Raw genomic sequence first — 21320 nt, 5'->3', positions numbered from 1 at the left:
ATAAAATAGTGAGAAAACATGTTTTGTGAAAAATCTAAAAGTAAAAGAAAAATTCGATGAACTTATACGCACTATATATATTTAGCAAAACCTCGACAAAGGTTCCAATTAAAAAATTTCTCAAAATGAAGCAAATTAAATAGTGAGAAAGCATGATTTGTGAAAAATCTAAAAGCAAAAGAAGAATTCGATAAACTTATACTTACTAGATATATTTAGTCAAACCTCGGTAGATATTCCAATTAAAAAATTTCTCCAAATGAAGCAAATTAAATAGTGAGAAAGCGTGATTTGTGGAAAATCTAAAAACAAAAGAAGAATTCGATTAACTTATACTCACTAGATATATTTAACCAAACCTCGGCAGAGATTCCAATTAAAAAATTTCTCTAAATGAAGCAAATAAAATAGTAAGAAAACATGTTTTGTGAAAAATCTAAAAGCAAAAGAAGAATTCGATGAACTTATACGCACTAGATATATTTAGCAAAACCTCGACAAAGATTCCAATTAAAAAATTTCTCCAAATGAAGCAAATTAAATAGTGAGAAAGCGTGATTTGTGGAAAATCTAAAAGCAAAAGAAGAATTCGATAAACTTATACTCACTAGATATATTTAGCCAAACCTCTATAGAAGTCCCAATTAAAAAATTTCTCCAAATGAAGCAAAATAAATAGTGAGAAAGCGTGATTTGTGGAAAATCTAAAAGCAAAAAAAGAATTCGATTAACTTACACTCACTAGATATATTTAACCATACCTCGGCAGAGGTTCCAATTAAAATTTTTCTCCAAATGAAGCAAATAAAATAGTAAGAAAACATGTTTTGTGAAAAATCTAAAAGTAAAAGAAAAATTCGATGAACTTATACGCACTAGATATATTTAGCAAAACCTCGACAAAGGTTTCAATTAAAAAATTTATCAAAATGAAGCAAATTAAATAGTGAGAAAGCATGATTTGTGGAAAATCTAAAAGCAAAAGAAGAATTCGATAAACTTATACTCACTAGATATATTTAGTCAAACCTCGGTAGATGTTCCAATTAAAAAATATCTTCAAATGAAGCAAATTAAACAGTAAGAAAGCGTGATTTGTGGACAATCTAAAAACAAAAGAAAAATTCGATGAACTTATATACACTAGATATATTTAGCCACACCTCGACAGAGATTCCAATTATTATTATTTTTTCAAATGAAGCAAATTAAATAGTAAGAAAGTGTGATTTATAGAAAATCTAAAAACAAAAAGAGAATTCGATGAATTTATACGTAATAGATATATTTAGCCTGATAGATGTTTCAATTAAAAATTTTCTCCGAATGAAGCAAATTTAAAAGAAATTGGTAGTGTGAAAGCGTGATTCGTGAAAATCTAAACGCGGCCAGCTGGAAACATGCAAGTATTAAAAAAGTAGGCGGCAACATGGGACTTTTCTCAATAGTACAGCAATTTAAAAAAGTTATGCTTAAATTACTGTACTGGCAGAAGTTATTACAAATATAGGGTAGTTTTTGCCACATAGGAGAGAGGAGAGAGGAGAGAGGAGAGAGGGTGAGAGAAGAGAGGAAAGAGGAGAGAGGAGAGAGGAGAGAGGGTGAGAGAGAGGAGAGAGGAGAGAGGAGAGAGGGTGACTGTAAAAAAAAAAGCAAACTCGTCTCTTGAAGAGACGAGTTCCATGAAAGAAGAGAGGAGAGAGGAGAGAGGGTGAGAGAGAGGAGACAGGAGAGAGGAGAGAGGGTGTGTAAAAAAAAGCAAACTGAAGAGACGAGTTCCATGAAAAAAAATATATATATATAATTTTAAAAAAATTCTAAACAATTATTCAAGGGAACTCGTCTCTTGAAGAGACGAGTTCCATGTAAAAAAAAATATATTTTTTATTTTAAAAAATCCCAATTTTTTTTTTTTAAAAAAAAAAAAAATTCCAAAGGGAACTCGTCTCTTGAAGAGACGAGTTCCATGTAAAAAAAAAAAATTTTTTTTAAAAATATATTTTTTATTTTAAAAAATCCCAAATTAAAAAAAAAAAAAAAAATTCCAAAGGGAACTCGTCTCTTGAAGAGACGAGTTCCATGTAAAAAAAAATATTTTTTTTTAAAAATATTTTTTTTTAAAAATATTTTTTTTTATTTTAAAAAATCCTAAATTAAAAAAAAAAAAAAAAAAATCCAAAGGGAACTCGTCTCTTGAAGAGACGAGTTCCATGTAAAAAAAAATATATTTTTTTAAAAATATATATATTAAAAAAAAAATCCCAAATTAAAAAAAAAAAAAAAAAACACACAATTCCAAAGGGAACTCGTCTCTTGAAGAGACGAGTTCCATGTAAAAAAAAATATATTTTTTATTTTAAAAAATCCCAAATTTAAAAAAAAAAAAAAATCCCAAAGGAAACTCGTCTCTTCTTGAAGAGACGAGTTCCATGTAAAAAAAAATATATTTTTTTAAAAATATATATATTAAAAAAAAATTCCCAAATTAAAAAAAAAAAAAAAAACACACACAATTCCAAAGTGAAGAGACGAGTTCCATGTAAAAAAAAAATATATTTTTTAAAAAATATATTTTTTATTTTAAAAAATATATTTTTTATTTTAAAAAATCCCAAATTTAAAAAAAAAAAAAAAAAATTCCAAAGGGAACTCGTCTCTTGAAGAGACGAGTTCCATGTAAAAAAAATATATTTTTTAAAAAATATATTTTTTATTTTAAAAAATCTCAAATTAAAAAAAAAAAAAAAAAATTCCAAAGGGAACTCGTCTATTCAAGAGACGAGTTCCATGTAAAAAAAAAATTATTTTTTTAAAAATATATATATATTAAAAAAAAAATCCCAAATTAAAAAAAAAAAAAAAAAAAAACACAATTCCAAAGGGAACTCGTCTCTTGAAGAGACGAGTTCCATGTAAAAAAAAATATATTTTTTATTTTAAAAAATCCCAAATTTAAAAATAAAAAAAAAAAATTGCAAAGGGAACTCGTCTCTTCATGTAAAAATTTTTTTTTTTTTTAAATATATATATTAAAAAAAAAAAAAAAAAACAATTCCTCATAATTCCTAAAGGGAACTCGTCTTTTTAAGATGAGTTCGTAAAAACAAATTTTTTTTAAAAAAAAATATTTAAAAAAACAATTCATCAAGCGAACTCTATTCAAGAGACGAGTTCCCTTTGGAATTGTGTGTGTGTTTTTTTTTTTTATTTAATTTGGGAATTTTTTTTTTAATATATATATTTTTAAAAAAATATTTTTTTTTTTACATGGAACTCGTCTCTTCAAGAGACGAGTTTCCTTTGGGATTTTTTTTTTTTTTTTAAATTTGGGATTTTTTTAAATAAAAAATATATTTTTTAAAAAATATTTTTTTTTTACATGGAACTCGTCTCTTGAAGAGACGAGTTCCCTTTGGAATTGTGTGTGTGTGTTTTTTTTTTTTTTTTTTAATTTGGGAATTTTTTTTTAATATATATATTTTTAAAAAAATATATTTTTTTTTACATGGAACTCGTCTCTTCAAGAGACGAGTTCCCTTTGGATTTTTTTTTTTTTTTTTAATTTGGGATTTTTTAAAATAAAAAATATATTTTTAAAATTTTTTTTTTTTTTTACAGGGAACTCGTCTCTTCAAGAGACGAGTTCCCTTTGGAATTTTATTTTTTTATTTTTTTTAAATTTGGGATTTTTTAAAATAAAAAATATATTTTTTAAAAAATATATTTTTTAAAAAATATATATTTTTTTACATGGAACTCGTCTCTTGAAGAGACGAGTTCCCTTTGGAATTTTTTTTTTTTTTTAAATTTGGGATTTTTTAAAATAAAAAATATATTTTTTAAAAAATATATTTTTTTTCCTAAAGGAACTCGTCTCTTGAAATTTTATATTTAAAAAAAAAATATTTTTTTTAGATGAGAACTCGTCTGTTAGGAATTTTGAGGAATTGTTTTTTTTTTTTTTTTTTTTTTTAAATTTATTTAAATATATATATATTTAAAAAAATATTTTTTTTTACATGGGAACTCGTCTCTTGAAGAGACGAGTTCCCTTTGGAATTAATTTTTTTTTTTTTTTTTAATTTGGGATTTTTTTTTAATATATATATATTTTAAAAAAAATAACTTTTTTTTTACATGGAACTCGTCTCTTGAAGAGACGAGTTCCCTTTGGAATTTTTTTTTTTTTTTTTTTAATTCAGGATTTTTTAAAATAAAAAATATATTTTTTAAAAAATATATTTTATATTTAAAAAAAAAATATTTTTTTTTAGATGAGAACTCGTCTGTTAGGAATTTTGAGGAATTGTTTTTTTTTTTTTTTTTTTTTTTAAATATATATATATTTAAAAAAATATTTTTTTTTTACATGGGAACTCGTCTCTTGAAGAGACGAGTTCCCTTTGGAATTATTTTTTTTTTTTTTTTTTTTTTAATTTGGGATTTTTTTTTTAATATATATATATTTTAAAAAAAATAATTTTTTTTTTACATGGAACTCGTCTCTTGAAGAGACGAGTTCCCTTTGGAATTTTTTTTTTTTTTAATTCGGGATTTTTTAAAATAAAAAATATATATTTTTTTACATGGAACTCGTCTCTTTGGAATTGTGTTTTTTTTTTAATATATATATTTTTAAAAAAATATATTTTTTTTTACATGGAACTCGTCTCTTCAAGAGACGAGTTCCCTTTGGAATTTATTTTTGTTTTTTTTAAATTTGGGATTTTTTAAAATAAAAAATATATTTTTTAAAAAATATATATTTTTTTACATGGAACTCGTCTCTTCACTTTGGAATTGTGTTTTTTTTTTTAATTTGGGATTTTTTTTTAATATATATATATTTTTAAAAATATTTTTTTTTTTTACATGGAACTCGTCTCTTGAAGAGACGAGTTCCCTTTGGATTTTTTTTTTTTTTTAATTTGGGATTTTTTAAAATAAAAATTATATTTTTTAAAAAATATATTTTTTTTTACATGGAACTCGTGTCTTCAAGAGACGAGTTCCCTTTGGAAATTTTTTTTTTTTGGAATTTTTTTTTTTTTTTTTTAAATTTGGGATTTTTTAAAATAAAAAATATATTTTTTTTTACATGGAACTCGTCTCTTGAAGAGACGAGTTCCCTTTTTGGAAATTTTTTTTTTTTTTTTTTAAATTTGGGATTTTTTTACATGGAACTCGTCTCTTCAAGAGACGAGTTCCCTTGAATAATTGTTTAGAATTTTTTTAAAATTATATATATATTTTTTTTCATGGAACTCGTCTCTTCAAGAGACGAGTTTGCTTTTTTTTACACACCCTCTCTCCTCTCTCCTGTCTCCTCTCTCTCACCCTGTCTCCTCTCTCCTCTTTCCTCTCTTCTTTCATGGAACTCGTCTCTTCAAGAGACGAGTTTGCTTTTTTTTTACAGTCACCCTCTCTCCTCTCTCCTCTCTCCTATCTCCTCTCTCTCACCCTCTCTCCTCTCTCCTCTTTCCTCTCTTCTCTCACCCTCTCTCCTCTCTCCTCTTTCCTCTCTCCTCTCTCCTATGTGGCAAAAACTACCCTATATTTGTAATAACTTCTGCCAGTACAGTAATTTAAGCATAACTTTTTTAAATTGCTGTACTATTGAGAAAAGTCCAGGCAACATGCAGGTGGAGCACGTGTCAGGAGTTTTATCCATGGGCTTCCGCCGCTTGCGGATACGCCAATTCATTACTTTGGGTTTTATGATTATCCATCCATCCAGATGTTTCATGCTTCCATCAAATAAATAGATGTTTCCAATTTTACCCCAATTCTACATGTCGTATCATCAAGCATATATATATATATATATATATATATATATATATATATAGAGAGAGAGAGAGAGAGAGAGAGAGAGAGAGAGAGAGAGAGAGAGAGGGAGGGGTGGGGGAGTGACTTATAAGCATGTATCTCTTCGCAACCCATCATTTTTCTTTTTGTAAAGTTAAAGCCAATTGCTTTTTTCTTGGGATTCTTCAAAATCCTTCAATGTCTATTTTGGCAATTTCGTGGCTTTATTCTTACTTCACCACCCAACCACAGGTAAAAATAAGCTCATAATTTGATAATATTGAGACTTTTTACATTATGTGATGATCACTGTCAATTCCGTACCCCAAAAGCATAATTTGGACATGTGATCTAACAATGGGCTTGTAAATCACCCTTTTTTTTTAATCATTTTGAAGATTGGATATTGCACCCAAGTATAGGTTAACGGAATGGCCTGGTCAAACGGAAAGTGGGTTGAGATTTGGAGAGAGGCAGCGTTTAGGCCACCAAGCATTTTCAAGGTGCATATTAAGACATACCTGTTGTTCAAAGAAGGACGCTTCTCCAACTTTATTATAATGGGCATCAAATCTAAAACAGAGGCACGGAGGCATTGCTTATTGGTTACTGTTTTTTTATGGAAGCAAAAACATTGGGATAAAATAAAGTTACAGAAAAGGAACAGTGCTGTATAAGGAGAGTTGGGGAATAGAATCGTTGGCGGCGCTCTTGCCTTGTATTTATGGGTGTACTGTCAGATGCAACAACCAAGTCTTGGGTTCCCTCCTTTGCTTTGATTTTTCACGATTATTTTCCCTTTTCATCCTCTAAACACCAGTACCGATTCCCACACCTACCCACCCCCAAGTTGATTAGAGTCTCGTACACATGGCTTCTTCTTCATCGTCTTCTTCTGATGATTGTAGGCCCATTTCGAATGAAGGTCATGAGAGCCTGCAGGATCCTCTCCATCTTTTTTGGGTCTTTAATTTTGTTCTTTAGGGAAGCTAAAGAGGTTTTTTTTTTTTTTTTTTTTTTTTCTGTTTTTTTTTGGGCTTTCATGCAGGACTGGGGGGTGATCTGAGTGCTCTTCAGAAGCACGTTGCTTTCTTTGACCAGAACAAAGACGGGACCGTCTACCCATGGGAGACTTACAGAGGTTTTTCTCCCGTTTCCCTTTGCTAAAAATTCAGTGGAAAATTTTTGCTTCTCTCTTTGGAAGGATTCTCATGGGTCGTTCTATTTTTGTAACAGGCTTCCGCGCAATTGGGTGTGGTATTTTCTTGTCCGCCGGCAGTGCCTTTTTGATTAATCTCGCTCTCAGTCGGAAAACTCGACCGGTAAATCTCCTTTCTGCGCCATTTTTTTTTTAATTTAATTTATTTAAGGGAGAATTATGTTTTGATGGGCCAATTTGCGAATAATAACATTTTCGGAACCCAACTTTCCATAATCCAAGATATGTCCATTGTTTGGAAAAATATTAAATGAAACATGCACTATCTACTGTTTTAAAATGCTATTCCAAAATTGCCCTTTAGTTGTCCCTGTCAGCAGCCACCGTCTCTCACGACACCGTCTCTCACTCGGGCATCAAGGAGCCCTTTTCTGAAGTTGGCCTCCAGACGAGAGAATCCCTAAAAAAGCCCTATTTTTTCCTCTGCCATTCTCAATCCTCGCAGATACTAATCTAATCAAGTTATTATTATTTTTTTTGCAACCCCCGTTTGATTCCCAAGAAAATCCACCCCCATTCGATTTCCGGGAAAATCCATCCTCGTTTGATTTCCGAGGCCCTTTTCTGAAGTTGGCCTCCAGACGAGAGAATCCCTAAAAAAGCCCTATTTTTTCCTCTGCCATTCTCAATCCTCGCAGGTACTAATCTAATAAGTTATTATTATTTTTTTTGCAACCCCCGTTTGATTCCCAAGAAAATCCACCCCCATTCGATTTTCGGGAAAATTCATCCTCGTTTGATTTCCGAGAAAATCCATCCTCGTTTGATTTCCGAGGCCCTTTCCTGAAGTTGGCCTCCAGACGAGAGAATCCCTTAAAAAAGCCCTATTTTTTCCTCTGCCATTCTCAATCCTCGCAGGTACTAATCTAATCAAGTTATTATTTTTTTTTTTGCAACCCCCGTTTGATTCCCAAGAAAATCCATCCCCCATTCGATTTCCGGGAAAATTCATCCTCGTTTGATTTCCGAGAAAATCCATCCTCGTTTGATTTCCGACAAAATCCATGCAAAACCCCCAAGAAAAACAAAAAAAAAAGTGCTTTTTTTTTTTCCTCCATGTGTTTTCTTGATCTGATCTAGGGGTCTCTTTGATTTTGGGCCATTGGATTTAAATTTCACAAACCCTAAATCCACGATTTTTGAGCCATGCTGAAAAATCCAACCTTTGCCTGCAAATCACGATCAGGTTACCAAATAGCATCTTATGTTTTTAAAATAAAATAAAAATAAAAAATTGGACAGATTTTGCAGCCTGCGTGGGCTGGTAGGAAATATCGGGACCTTTCACAGGGACGATGAACAATAGAGGGGTATTTTCGGTATGAAATAACACCTCAGGCCAGAATGCATGTTTCCTTTAATATTTTTCCAAACAGTGGACATATCTTGCATTATGGAAAGTTGGGTTCCGAAAATGTTATTATTCCTAAATTGGCCCATCAAAACATAATTCTCCCCTTATTTTTAAACAAATTAATTGTTAGTTAAAAGCAACTATAGCTGTGACTGTCGGTGATTAAAATAAGAGGAATTATCAAACTCTTGTTTAGTCTAAGGCTGTAGACAATAGCGTCATTCTGACAACCTGTAAGAATCTGTGCCTTTGAGATAGATTCGCATTAGATTCTGCAGGGTGAGGCCAAGTCATCAGTCATCAGTCATCACCTACCACAAGGTTTTTTCATTGAGAAATAGACATTGGGTGGACCTAATTTGCAGCCACATATTTTGGTGCTTATAACTTCATATTCTATACCCTTTGTTGACCATTTGCCCAGAGGGCCAGAGCCCAGAGGGTCCCTGTCTCTGTCAATCTTGCACCCACCAGTCCGGCGGTTTTAAAAAATAATTCCTGAATTATGGACATCCTTCTCGAAGACCGTGCTTTTTTATCTCGTCCTCATCTGGCATAGCAGTTAGGAAAAATAATTTCAAATCAATTTTTGTTCAAATAAAAAATAAAAAAATAAATTAGAAGTGAAAAATCCTCTTTTCAAAAGAGGATTTATGAACTTTTTTTGCACGATTTCTATAATTCCATTTGTTATATGAGAAGAGATGACTTCAAAAAAATTTAATAAATAAGAAATCATCTTTTAAAGAAACGATTTTTAAAAATAAAAAATAAGTAAAATTAACTGAGAAATCGTCTTTTAAAAAAATAATTTTCACACAAAATATATATGAGAAATTCTTATTTTAAAAAAAATACTACAAAAATGAGAAATTTTCACTTAAAATAAAATAATAATAATAATAAAAAAACCCAAAAGGGAAATCATCAAATTATAAGTGAAAAATAATTCCTCACTTGGGTTTTTTTAATATTTTATTATTATTTTATTTTAAGTGATAATTTTTTAGTTTTGTGTTGTGGAAATCGTCTTTTGAAGAAACGATTTTCCACTTGAATTTTTTTTTAAGTGAGAATTTCTCGCATATATATTTTTTTTGTGAAAATTGTTTCTTTAAGAGATGATTTCTCGCTCTTTCCTATTTGAACTAAACTATGGTAGATTTGGAATTATTTTTCCTACTACGATAATTTAAAAACGATTTTTTAAAATTGTCATACTCTTATAAAAAATCATCCCATAAAACAAAATAATTAGTTACCTTTTACATTCCCAATTAAAAATTATTATTTTCTTTTGTCAAGATTCTTCCTTGTGGCAATGTCATCTTTTCTTAAACTTATTTTTAAAAATTGTTTTTAAGTTAAAAAAAATAGTATTTTTTTTAAATCATGGGTGTTTGATAAAGTTGTTTTTTAAAAACACTTTTTAAAGCAAAAAAGGAAAAAAAAGTAAAAATATTTAAAGTTTATATTTTTTAATGTAAAAATAAAAAGTTTTTTTATTACATATATATACACTTAATATCAAATTACGGATAGAATATTTTGAACTAATTTTGATTTAATTTGTAATTAATTTAGTCAACTTGATTTCATCTTATTTGATTTACAATCCATTTAGCTAGTGAGAAAATTAAAAAAAAGTATAATTGTCTAGAGAGAAGAAATAATAAAACCATAACTCATCTTGAACCAATATTTTAGTCTATTATTTTCTCATATTAATTGAGTATTCTAAATTATTTTTAAAAATTATTAAACTCGTGAAGTCTTATTTGATTTAAAATTAGTGAGAAAATTCATAAAAGTGTAATTATGTGTAAAGAAGAAACAACTATGTTACTTCGAGTCAATTTTAGTTTCAAATTATTTTTTAAAATTAAAAAATTATGTGTGCTTGCTTCAAAGTATATTTTTTTATTGAGAAAATTTATAAAATTATGGTTTCACATATAAGGGAAATAGTGAAGTCATTTTAGATCAATTTTTGTATTAATTGAGTGAATATTTAAGTTTCAAATTATTTTCTAAAATTATTTAACTTATTAGTGAATTCAAGGCATTAAAACCTACTTGATTTGGGTTTGAAAATGGTTTTTAAAAGTGCTTTTAGTTTTTAAAAATAAAAGCTTACTTTTTACTCATTCAAAAATTGTAGCACATTATCAGTAGCAAATTTATTAAACTGAAATCAGGTAGGACACCACTTCACATCTTTTCTTATGGAGAGATGTTAGCACCGGCAGAGCAAGCTGGTGGCACATCCACCCACCATGAGAAATAAAATCAAAGTAGTGGCTTATGATGTGTATGAATCTCTGGACTCATAATTTTCTTTGAACCCTTATAATATGACACAACTGGGAATAAGAAGAAGAAAAAGATCATGAAAATTTTTAGTAGGCTTATCAAAAGATTGCTTAGATATGGCCACTTGATCTGGTTGTATTCATGGGTTTGGTGATTGATAGCCCGACTCTTGGTAGCTTGGCATGTAAGGGTATCAACAAAATTTATACCTAAGGTCCTTACACTAAAGTAGCAAAGCTACTATAGCATAGTGGCTCTAGGATCGAACACTGGGAAGGGTTTTTACTTTAACTGGTGAAGTTCGGAGGATGGAGTGAACTTTTCTTAATAAAAATTAGGTTAAGATGAAAACATAAAAAGATGAAGGTGTTGTAAACTAAACTAACATGAAAATAGGTTAAAAGATGGAAAAAGAAGTTTCTCAAAGCTTTGGATAGCCATGCTTAACTCACTGTGTAAAAATGGAGATTTTGGGACTTTTCACCTCGAGTTGGGGAAGCAACTAAGGTGATGCTTACTTCCCGAACCGGTATGAGTTTAACAACTGAGTTTTAGTCCTTGAAAACTTACAAAAAGGGTAGTTGAACCTCATAAATGCTCTTTTAATGATATAGGTCATCTCCTCGACTTGCAATACAATGGCTCGTAGGAGATAACTAATGAACATCAGTGGATCTAACAATAAGAATCCACTGAGACCAAAAGGTTATCAAGTATTGGCCATTCAAAGCAAGTCAGAGGGATTAAAAGCTTTACTTTGAATGAAAACATTTATGATGCTCAGCTACTTACATTCATGGCTTGGAAATCTCCATCCTGACACGGGAGCTTCACATGGCATCCATTACTTCAAGAAACTAAAAGGTTTTAGCCTCTCATCCTTGGGGATTTCATCCTCCAAGGATGTTTGGCTACTAAGAAAATGAGAAAGAAAAGAGAAAAGAAACGTATGAACAAAGGTGCTCTTATAACTTATAAAGTTACAGGTTACAAGATTAGATGATCCTTGTCTGAGGCTCTTCACCTCTATTTAAAGACAATAACAAGCTAAATTACAAGAGCTATTACAAAAGCAACCTATTCATTGGTTGATTACAAGGGTAAAATAGGTATTTACAAAGCTAAAAATCAAGCAAAATATCTTGGAGAACCGGTAGTGGAATAACATCAACAATGTCTCAAAACAGGGGATTCAAAGGAATTTCGCAATGTGCCTAAATCCTCATTGCGAAATGGCAAAATTTCGCACCATGAAGAAAATCTCATTGCGAAATTTTCGCAATGTGAAATTTACATTGCGAAATGGCAAAATTTCGCACCATGAAGAAAATCTCCTTGCGAAATTCACATTGCGAAATTTTCGCAATGTGAAATTCACATTGCGAAATTGGTCATTTGACATGATACAGTTGCCTTCCAAAGGCCATATCTTCCTCATTTCAGCTCCAAATCATACAAGGTTTGAAGCGTTGGATTCTTGACTTCCTAAGCTTTCAAATGGTATATAGCATGCAAAAAATGGACTTCAGGAAGTGCTCCAAAAGTTCAAAGGAAGACTGCAGCTGTTTTCTTCACTCTGTTTTCCTCTTCTCCATTGCTTGTGCTCGTGTTTCCACTTGAAATTCAAGCCTGTAATCGTCCAAAATCCTTGCTTAACTTGCCTAAATAGCTCCTCCATCAATTGGCATGCTTGAATCGATTCATAAGCTGATAAAAACATGTAAATTTGCCACAAAATGGTTAAAACCAATTACTAAGGACCTTAATGAATTAATTGGGTTAAATGAATATGATTACTACTCAAAGGTGCTTAAAACCATTATAATTAGGTCTACAAAATAGCCCTTTTTGGTAGTAATCAGTGATGATGACAATTCAATTTTTGCATGTTGCAGGGAAAATTCCCTTCTCTACTCCTCCCAATTGAGATAAAAAACATCCATATGGCCAAACATGGAAGTGACTCCGGAGTCTATGATAGTGAAGGAAGGTATACTTCATGTTTCCATTTTTGCATTCATTTCCATTTTTACATGGTCCTTGTTATGGGCATGTCCACAAAACAAATTTAGATAATAAATGACAAATATATCATCAAATAGTTTAAATGTCACTCCAATTATCGGTGCATTTATACTAAAGCTTAGTAGTTGTAGAGGGCTTTGAGGGCTAATTGAAGATGACGATAGACAACTAATTTTTCTAAAAGTTTGAGCATGTAGGTTTTAAATCCACCGTGTATATCATGCTTACATGTAAGTTTAAATTTGTAGGATTTTGATCCACCATGTATATCATACACTCTAACATCCTTCCTCACGGAAAGTCTCTTTTTAGGGTTTATATGTAAGCTTAATAAAGAGGAGAAATAAACATGAGTTGAGATTTGAGCCCATAATAAGAGTTCATTTATTAGTGATTCTAGGAAGTGTTTTTAATATCTTTAATACTTGAAATTTTTTATCATTCAAGTGTTAAAAATGTTATAAATGCTTTATAGAATCACTCCCAAACAAACTCTTAATGTCATGCACTCCAGCAAATAAGAATTGGAAGATAAAAACTTACTCTCGGGTTGTTTTTATACATACCAAGAAGTGATGAGGGGAAAAATGGACTACAAATTTCTACGTATTGATATTAGGTCAACATGTTAACACGGCTTATAAGTGTTGCTTTATGTGGTGTTTAATCTAGTATCTTCATTTTGGACCATATTGTGGGTCTATTAGACAAAAAATATTGCTCTCAAATTTCTTTACTTTTTCAAATGTGCCAATATTGAACTTAACTGAGCAGAGTCCAAGGCATCATCCTGAGAACCAGCCAACTCAAATATGAAAGGTGCATTCCACCAGAGAATGGAGCTAGGGTTTACGAGTTCGGTCTGCTTGAAATTGAATTGGCCATATATTAATTGTTTAGTTGTACATTCTCATACTTAAGTTTACTCCATGCCAGGCCCAGAGCCAAACGGTCTCATTTCCAGGTTCTGATCCCACTTTCTCATTGAGAAGTGACCACCCAGAGTCCCAGATCCAGTTGTTCATGCACTATACTCTGATCTTCTCCTCCTTCAGATTCTGAATTTGATCATTTGTTTCTTCCATCTTTTTTAAAGGTTTGTTCCTTCAAAGTTTGAAGAGATTTTCACCAAGCATGCGGGTGCTAATTCAAACGCTTTAACATCTGATGAACTGCTGGCGATGCTCAAGTATAACAGGGTCCCAAAAGATTACAGTGGATGGTTAGTTTCCTTGCTTCATAATTCCAGAACGCCGCATTGGTTCTTCCCATCAGTTTTTGAATAAAATCCCAAATACTAAAACGGTGAAGTGGATTGCAGGCTTGCAAGCTGGACAGAATGGAAGATCTTATACTTCCTTTGCAAGGACAAGAATGGTCTACTACACAAAGAAACTATTAGAGCAGTCTACGATGGAAGCCTGTTTGAAAGGATGCAGGAGCATAGAGCTTCAGCTCGGAAGAAAGCGTAAATGACCAAATTTTAGCTAAAACTGATTTCCACTTTCGTTCTTATTTATTTATTTATTTATTGTTATGCAGTCCTCATTCTGTCTAAAAAGGGGCAGACTGGTAGCATCATCCCTTCTGGTCTCGGGGGTTGCTGGTTGGATTGCCTGATTTTAGAATTGAATCTGACATGGTTGTTTTTGTTTGTACAAATTCAGCGAGTGTTTGATTGGTGTCTGAAATAAAATTTTAGTGGATGCAAATTTATTATTTATGGAGGAAAAAAACTAAGATTTTCTTCTTTTAACCCTTTTATTCTTTAAGAATAAATATTGGTAGGCTCTGTTGTCATTGGGCCGTTCAGAAGTGAGGTCTGCCAAGATATGTGTATGTGAAACAAACCAATTTGGAGTGGCCCATTCATACATGTACACTTCTCTTTGAGTACAAAAGAAGGGCTGTCACATGCTACCACCATGAATACTAATTGAGATTAGCCTGGTTTCTTCTTATACCAAGATATTTTCTGTTTTTTTGTTCTTAAAATAAAAATAATAGTAATTTTTTATAAGGTATACAAATTATTAAGGTCGTATTTGATTCCCAAAAAGTACCAAAAAAAAAAAAATTAAAAAAAAAAAAAGATTTTCTTGTATTTACTATGAAAAATATGGGAAAAAAAAGCAGTCAAACGAATATGTTTTTAAATTAATATATATGTATATATATATAAATAAAGGAATTAAATAAGTGAAATGTATTTGAAATAGAAAATAAAAATAATTTATTGACTTAAATTTTTTTTAATTTTTTTTTAAGATGTCAATGTAATTTTTAAATCTTTAAAATAAATACTATTAGTTATGGCCTATGGGCCTGCCTTGTGAAAAATAGAATCAAACTCAAAAAACCATAAAAGGGCCAGACAAAGGCAAAACATTGAGAAATTTTGATTGGCTAGTAGGGCCTGACTCAGGAGGTTTTGAGCAGCCTAAGATGGGTGCATAAGGACACTGAATTCCAGAAATAAAGGTAACAGGTGAAGCGTAGGAAGGTACAGGGTGCCCATGAGAAGGCCTTATCTGGATGGCAAAATGACAATCAGCTGGTCGGGTGTTAAGGCAGAAGCCTATGTGGGCACGTCAAGGCAAAGACAAAACTACCGTGACTTTAATATAAGGACATTATTGGACCTCACCTTCCTCTCTTCTTCCATCTCTTTCCTTTTTGCTTTGATGGAACTACCCCTGCCTTTTTCTTCACATCATCAATTCTTCCAAGATCATTCCAAAACCATTCTCCCATTGATACGTCCACCAATTGTTTTCTGTCACATGCCCGCATAGCAAGTGTCGCTTCTCGTCTACTCTTTTGATCCGTGAGGGAATAAGAGACTGACCTTAAACTCGTTTACGTGTTTAAGGATTTAACTTTTGAAGGTCACTGTTGCCCTTAAAACCCAGGAAAAGTTGATTCCAGTTTGGTTATGTGACACCCAATAATAATTGGTATCACCAAAATAAATAAATTGAGAATTTTATTAAGACCCTTGAACCATTCCTCATTTGGATGCATGGATTGCTAGATACAAGAAAAAGAAGAGATTGATTTATTCTTAGTAACACAATAAATGAAATGCCAGCAGATTCATGGTGTGGGAATTTATGGATTTTGGTTCCATATCTCAAGAACCATATTCTCTAAATTATTTGTTCTCCACTCTGTTTCTCTTCTTATCCATTCCTTTTCTCCTTCAGAGACCAAATGGTTGGATCTCTCAAATGACAGATAACCATATTCTTGTCTCATTTTGTCTCCCACTCTTCATCATCACATCAAAATATGACCTCTAACATAAAGCTCTGAAACTCAATACTAGGCCTTTTCTGGCTTTCTTCAACCCCTGGTTCAGTTTGTGGCAACCGCTGTCTATGGTGGGCCCATGTACAAGAGGTGGGAGTGGCTTCCCTTGATGCCTGGTGAAACCATCACTTGGGCATACAAATGAGTTGGGTTTCATGTGGCAGTGGTTCAACCCATATATTTCCAAGCTAGCTCCTTTCAGGGTCTAATCGAACTGTCGCGATTAAGGGGTTACGGAGATAAATAAATTGTGATATCCCAAAGAGAAAAATTTGTTAAATAGTCATATAAACAAAGTGTCTTGTGTCAATTGCCGATCACAGAGACAGACATCCTTGCTCCCCCACCTCTCCGCTCCAAATCAAGTAGCTTTTGCTGTGCCCACTTGAAAACCATGGTCATTCAACTCATAAACAAAGAAAATAATCTATTCAAATGCATTGGAGGGGGAGGTGGTTGAACAACTATTGGGTAAAAGAGGAGCATCAAAATTTTCTATCATTCAATACTTCACTAAACAAATTTTATGCAGAGAAACCATGTAAGGTGGTGATCGTTAGGCATCAAATAAATTATGATAATACCTTTCAACAAAAAAAAAAAAAGGAGAGCGGGGACCCAGTTTGGCTTTTCCCAATTCCAAAATGTTTGTCCTGTTTCCACAAATATGCAGGCATGAAGATACTAAGTCATATATTGGAAGACTGTTCATAGATGGGAAAAATGGGTCATCCTATGAAATAATGGCTGTTGCTTCAAGTTTAAATGAAGGCCTGTACTAAATTTGACTGGTTGAAATGTTACAGTTGTTACCCATTCACAAGAGAGCCCTTTTTCTCTTTTCTTCTTTTGTGTAAAGCTTCAAAGAAAAAAAAAAAAAAAACCCAAACCATGGAGTTTCTGCTTGGTGGGTAATTCAATTCATAATCATCCATCTCTGACTAGTCATGAATGCTTTTGGAACCTGCTGTTAACTTTTTGGAGAACTCAGTTCAATTCTTAATCATCCATCAATGAAGTACTTAATCATCCATCTATGAAGTAATAAAGAGGTTAGGTTGTCAAGTAGGAATCTCGCCCTTCAATAATTAGGCCCATTATTTGGTGTAAAAAATGATGAATCCCACCACGTGGACTGGAAATTTCATCAATTGCATTGTGCGGGTGTTGACTCGATTCGGGTTTGGAGTCATTTTCAAATTTAGTATTAGAAAAAGGTTAATAAAAAACTCATAGGCCTGCTAAAAGTAAAAGTCGTTTCCTCTTGAAGAAAACCGCAAGGTATCCGTTGTTGGACTTAGCGGAATCCCGCAACCAGTCGTCTTCAATTATGATCGTTAACAAGATTTTACTTTGATATATATATATATATATATATATATATATATATATTTCATGTTAAAAAAAATCATATTTGGTTATTTAAGTTTTAGATTTTAACCCTAATAAGGTTTTAAAATAAAAATAAAAATAAAAAATAAAAAATAAAATCATAGCATTTATGCAGGGGTTTAATTATCGACCCTGAAAAAGGAGGCCAACACCATCAAGTCAAAATGGTTGATACCCATCTAGTCATTCTACTTTACTATCCCATTTTTTATTTTTTATTTGGAAAAATGATCATCATATACTATATACAAAAATCAAGTTGTCTCACTGCCTTACGTAATTCTGCGTGAAGCAACCACAGCCTGCCAAAGTGCTCATAGACTCGTACACTTCCATTACTTCCATTCCATCAGCCTAGACCTTTCAGTTCTTCCTGCTCTCTAACTTTGGCTAACCAGACTGGACAGCATGTCTGTAAGCGTTTCTCTTTGTCTCTCGTCTCTCTTGATTTTTCTCATCACCTTCTCAGCTCTGCCAAGCCCTTCAATCTCTGCCATAGACACCTTCATCTTTGGTGGGTGCGCTCAGATAAGGTACGTTCAGGGCTCACCCTACGAGTCCAACGTCAATTCTATTCTCACCTCCCTCGTCAACTCAGCCTCGGCTCCTGGCATCGCCGCCCTCTACAACAAGTACACCGTCCCTGGCCCCACCTCTCAGGACACCGTCTCCGGCCTCTACCAATGCAGAGGCGACCTCAACCCCGGCGACTGTGCTCGCTGCGTGGCTCGCTGCGTGTCTCAACTCGGAGCCCTCTGTCTTGACTCCTGCGGCGGCGCGTTGCAGCTCGAAGGATGCTTCGTCAAGTACGATAACGCCACCTTCCTAGGGGTGGAAGACAAGACGGTGGTGGTGAAGAAATGTGGGCCGTCGATTGGGTATGACTCCGACGCGTTGACCCGCCGCGATGCCGTGCTGGGCTACCTGGAGGGCGGGACCCAGACTTTTCGGGTCGGGGGGTCAGGGAACATCCAGGGTATGGCGCAGTGCGTAGGGGATCTGAGTGCGAGCGAGTGTCAGGATTGCGTGTCGGACGCCATCGGACGGCTGAGAAGCGAGTGTGGGACCTCTGCTTGGGGAGACATGTTCTTGGCCAAGTGCTACGCGCGGTTCTGGGAAGGTGGAGATCGATCGCACACTGCAAATGGTAAGCGGATTCACCACCCAGGCTGGTGGTTTCTGGTTTCTGGTTTTCTTTTTTTGGGTCTCTAATCTATTTCTGGAATTCCTAAAACCTCATTGAATACTCCTGAATGTTCCATTTTCCCAAACTGAAATGTAAATGCATGGGTTTCAACTGTAGGCAGCCTTCAAGGTATTTGGGTAAATTCGGAGTGTTCAAGAAGGCTTCTTTTTTTCCCTGAATTTCCCCTTTTACTACCAAACCTTCCTTTGTGTGTATTAGAGTGTGGAAGAGTGGAAGTAGTCAATCCAATGTGTGGTTTAATGTACTAGAATCCGTATAAAAAAAAAAATCCCTCTCTTGTTCACTGTCCAATGGAGTGATCTAATATAATTTTGTGCTCTAGATTCTGAACGTGGCTTAAATGCTTGGGTTCACCATGGATCATGAGATTACCATAATTTTCATTAAAGCATACTATAATGAAAGGAGAATAGAGGAAAAGAGGAAAAGGGGAAAAGATACCTTCAGATCTTATGGGGTTCCATGCTGAACCTCATGGAGCTTCTTGTATTTGACTCTAGTTGGCATTTGATTACATTTTTCCAGTGTCAAAGTACTTGGACTTGGCTTTACCCAAAAAAGCTTTATATAAAGCATACACTTTGGTATATAATTTCGCATTTCATGTGCCAACCCAGGCCCCACTTTGAATGAATGTCTCATAGGACCCCAAGAATCCAATGCCAATGCAGTGTGACAGTGGCCCTAAATTCATATGATTTCTATTCTAATTTGCTTGAAACCATGCATACCAATCAAAACCCTAATCACCGAAGTGCAAAATGAATTTCTTACAATGTTTATGAAAGGGGAATTCAGTTTCTCTGAGGCTCTGGATTCATCCCATTCATACAGGGACCAAATATGAATGAGTTGTAGTCACCAATTGTTTGTTGTGGGATTGATGATAATGAGAGAAAATTTCATAGCCTTTTAAATTTTCCGAATGCAGATGGGTATGGTTATGATCATCATGATCATGATAACGACAATGATGAAGACATCGAAAAGACATTAGCAATTCTCATCGGGCTTATAGCAGGGGTTGCGTTAATCATAGTTTTCCTTTCCTTCTTAAGAAAAGTGCTTGAAGGAAAAGGTATGTCTCTCATCCTTTGATTTCTTTTTCTTTTTCTACCTTTTTCCTCCATGATATGCAAAGCTAAAGTAGCCAAATTCTCTTATTATGATTCCATTTATGAAATTGCAGATGGCAAATGAATCAGAATCCGTGGAAGTCTGTTCCAGTTACCGTTCCATTCTCCTTCCTTCCTCTGGTAAATCAAGTCGCTTTGCTTTCGGTGGTTCCTTTGCTTCACTTTTTTTCTCTTTTGTTTTCTTTCCATCTCTCTTCTGTAGTTTCCTTCCCACTTCCTCTAAAGCATACCTTAAAGGCTAGCGAGAAAGATGTTTTTGGAAACAGGTACCTTGAAATATGTGAAAAGAAAATTGCAACGAGAAGAGAAGTCCCACACATTCCACATTCCCCACACCCACTTAACAATGTTAGCTTTGTCTACTAATATGTAAATGGCATATTCTTTTCACTGGAAAAAGTGCTTTGTGATGCTTAAGTTAAGTAAACATTGTTGGATCTTTTGTATTGTTTTTGCTGAATTTTTACCTTTCTTGCAAAATTTAGATATGGAACATACTTGTTTTTAGATTTCGTTTCAAAGCAGTATGATTTAAAGTCTATTTAACAATGCTACGAGAAAAGCATTTGATAGATGATTCTCTCAAAATTGCTTTTAGAGAAAACATTTTAATTAAAAACATTTTGTGTGATGTCCCACATCATATAGGGGAGAAAGTTCCTAACACTATATATGTATGAACTCTTAACTTTGTAGATACATTTTATAGCCGTGAGGATCCCTTTAGATCCAAAGTTGACACAATTGGGTGATATATATGAGTTTCTTTTAATCTTATAGACGAATTTTACCCTTTAAACAATAATATCTATACGATTAGGTGCGATGCAGGTTGTTACGCTTTTAAAACACTCGCACTCCTTACTTTTGGTGTGGATTGTTGTTACACTTTGACTAAAAACACTCTCAATCAAACACACTCCTTACTTTTAGAGCTCTAGATGTATCTTTCACTCATTATCAGAGATTTCTTTTATGAAATGATTGTTCGAAGGCAAAATTTTTTATGGTATTTGGCTAGAATCCGTCTCTGTTTTCTAAGGGAAGCCTTAGCCATCCACCTCAATTTCTGCTTATAGTTTAAGCTTAAATTATCTCAGGGTTGATACCTATTGAATCAATACTGATAGGATATTTTTGCCATACCGGCCAACTCATGTCTATGAAAGATACAATACGATGAAGAAGACAATGTTGTCTCCCTGTTTTAAACTGGTATAGACATATATTAAATCCAAAGTTGATATGGGATTTAAAAAGGAGGGTCAATAATGAGAAGCATGATACTAGTGGGGAATGGTATTATCCACGAAAGTACTAAACATAGAATCTTCTCTCTCATCCATTATCCATAGCTTTTGGTATTTGCTTTAGGCCAGTATTAAGATATCATGAGTCAGTCTCAATCTAATTTTAGGCACCAGCACTTTAGTTCCTTTTTTCCCCATCAATCATATAGAGAGCTTTGGTTCCACCCTTGGCTGGTGTAGTCGGGGACCCATGGTTCTATTAATTTACAATCTGTAGTGTCACCTGTGTGCTGAGATATATATT

The 21320-nt window shown here is 33.1% G+C and overlaps 2 protein-coding genes and 1 long non-coding RNA gene across 4 annotated transcripts; all 3 read left to right on the top strand.

Moving 5' to 3' along the window:
* The first annotated feature begins 5902 nt into the window (after window positions 1–5902).
* LOC100242160 (probable peroxygenase 4) lies at window positions 5903–14475 on the top strand. 2 transcript variants are annotated; one of them, XM_002284853.4, is made up of 7 exons: window positions 5903–6733; window positions 6857–6949; window positions 7045–7130; window positions 12590–12684; window positions 13816–13941; window positions 14041–14187; window positions 14262–14475. In XM_002284853.4, exons 1-7 carry the CDS (start codon window positions 6679–6681, stop codon window positions 14275–14277), a joined length of 618 nt encoding a protein of 205 aa, XP_002284889.1. In that variant the 5' UTR covers window positions 5903–6678; the 3' UTR covers window positions 14278–14475. The 2 variants fall into 2 exon arrangements, with proteins under 2 accessions (XP_002284889.1, XP_059595090.1); XM_059739107.1 differs by having other exon boundaries at window positions 5903–6754; window positions 6860–6949.
* LOC132254177 (uncharacterized) lies at window positions 7137–10798 on the top strand. Its single transcript, XR_009466422.1, has 2 exons — window positions 7137–7885; window positions 8270–10798. It is a non-coding gene; the product is annotated as an uncharacterized LOC132254177 (long non-coding RNA).
* A 3092-nt stretch (window positions 14476–17567) lies between the features above and the next one.
* LOC100247591 (plasmodesmata-located protein 6) lies at window positions 17568–20273 on the top strand. Its single transcript, XM_002284843.4, has 3 exons — window positions 17568–18570; window positions 19562–19708; window positions 19820–20273. The coding sequence occupies exons 1-3, from the start codon at window positions 17832–17834 to the stop codon at window positions 19828–19830; spliced, it is 897 nt and encodes a 298-aa protein (XP_002284879.1). The 5' UTR covers window positions 17568–17831; the 3' UTR covers window positions 19831–20273.
* Window positions 20274–21320: the final 1047 nt, after the last annotated feature.

This window comes from Vitis vinifera, chromosome 1 (assembly GCF_030704535.1).
Source record: "Vitis vinifera cultivar Pinot Noir 40024 chromosome 1, ASM3070453v1".
Lineage (NCBI taxonomy): Eukaryota > Viridiplantae > Streptophyta > Magnoliopsida > Vitales > Vitaceae > Vitis > Vitis vinifera.
This window is presented reverse-complemented; position numbering and strand designations above follow the sequence as displayed.

Coding starts and splice junctions, on each gene's coding strand:
- LOC100242160 (XM_059739107.1), top strand. CDS start 6,679: ATGGCTTCTTCTTCATCGTCTTCTTCTGATGATTGTAGGCCCATTTCG. Junction 6,755..6,859: donor TCATGAGAGCCTGCAGGATC/CTCTCCATCTTT, acceptor TTCATGCAGGAC/TGGGGGGTGATCTGAGTGCT. Junction 7,131..12,589: donor TCAGTCGGAAAACTCGACCG/GTAAATCTCCTT, acceptor TGCATGTTGCAG/GGAAAATTCCCTTCTCTACT.
- LOC100247591 (XM_002284843.4), top strand. CDS start 17,832: ATGTCTGTAAGCGTTTCTCTTTGTCTCTCGTCTCTCTTGATTTTTCTC. Junction 18,571..19,561: donor TCGATCGCACACTGCAAATG/GTAAGCGGATTC, acceptor TTCCGAATGCAG/ATGGGTATGGTTATGATCAT.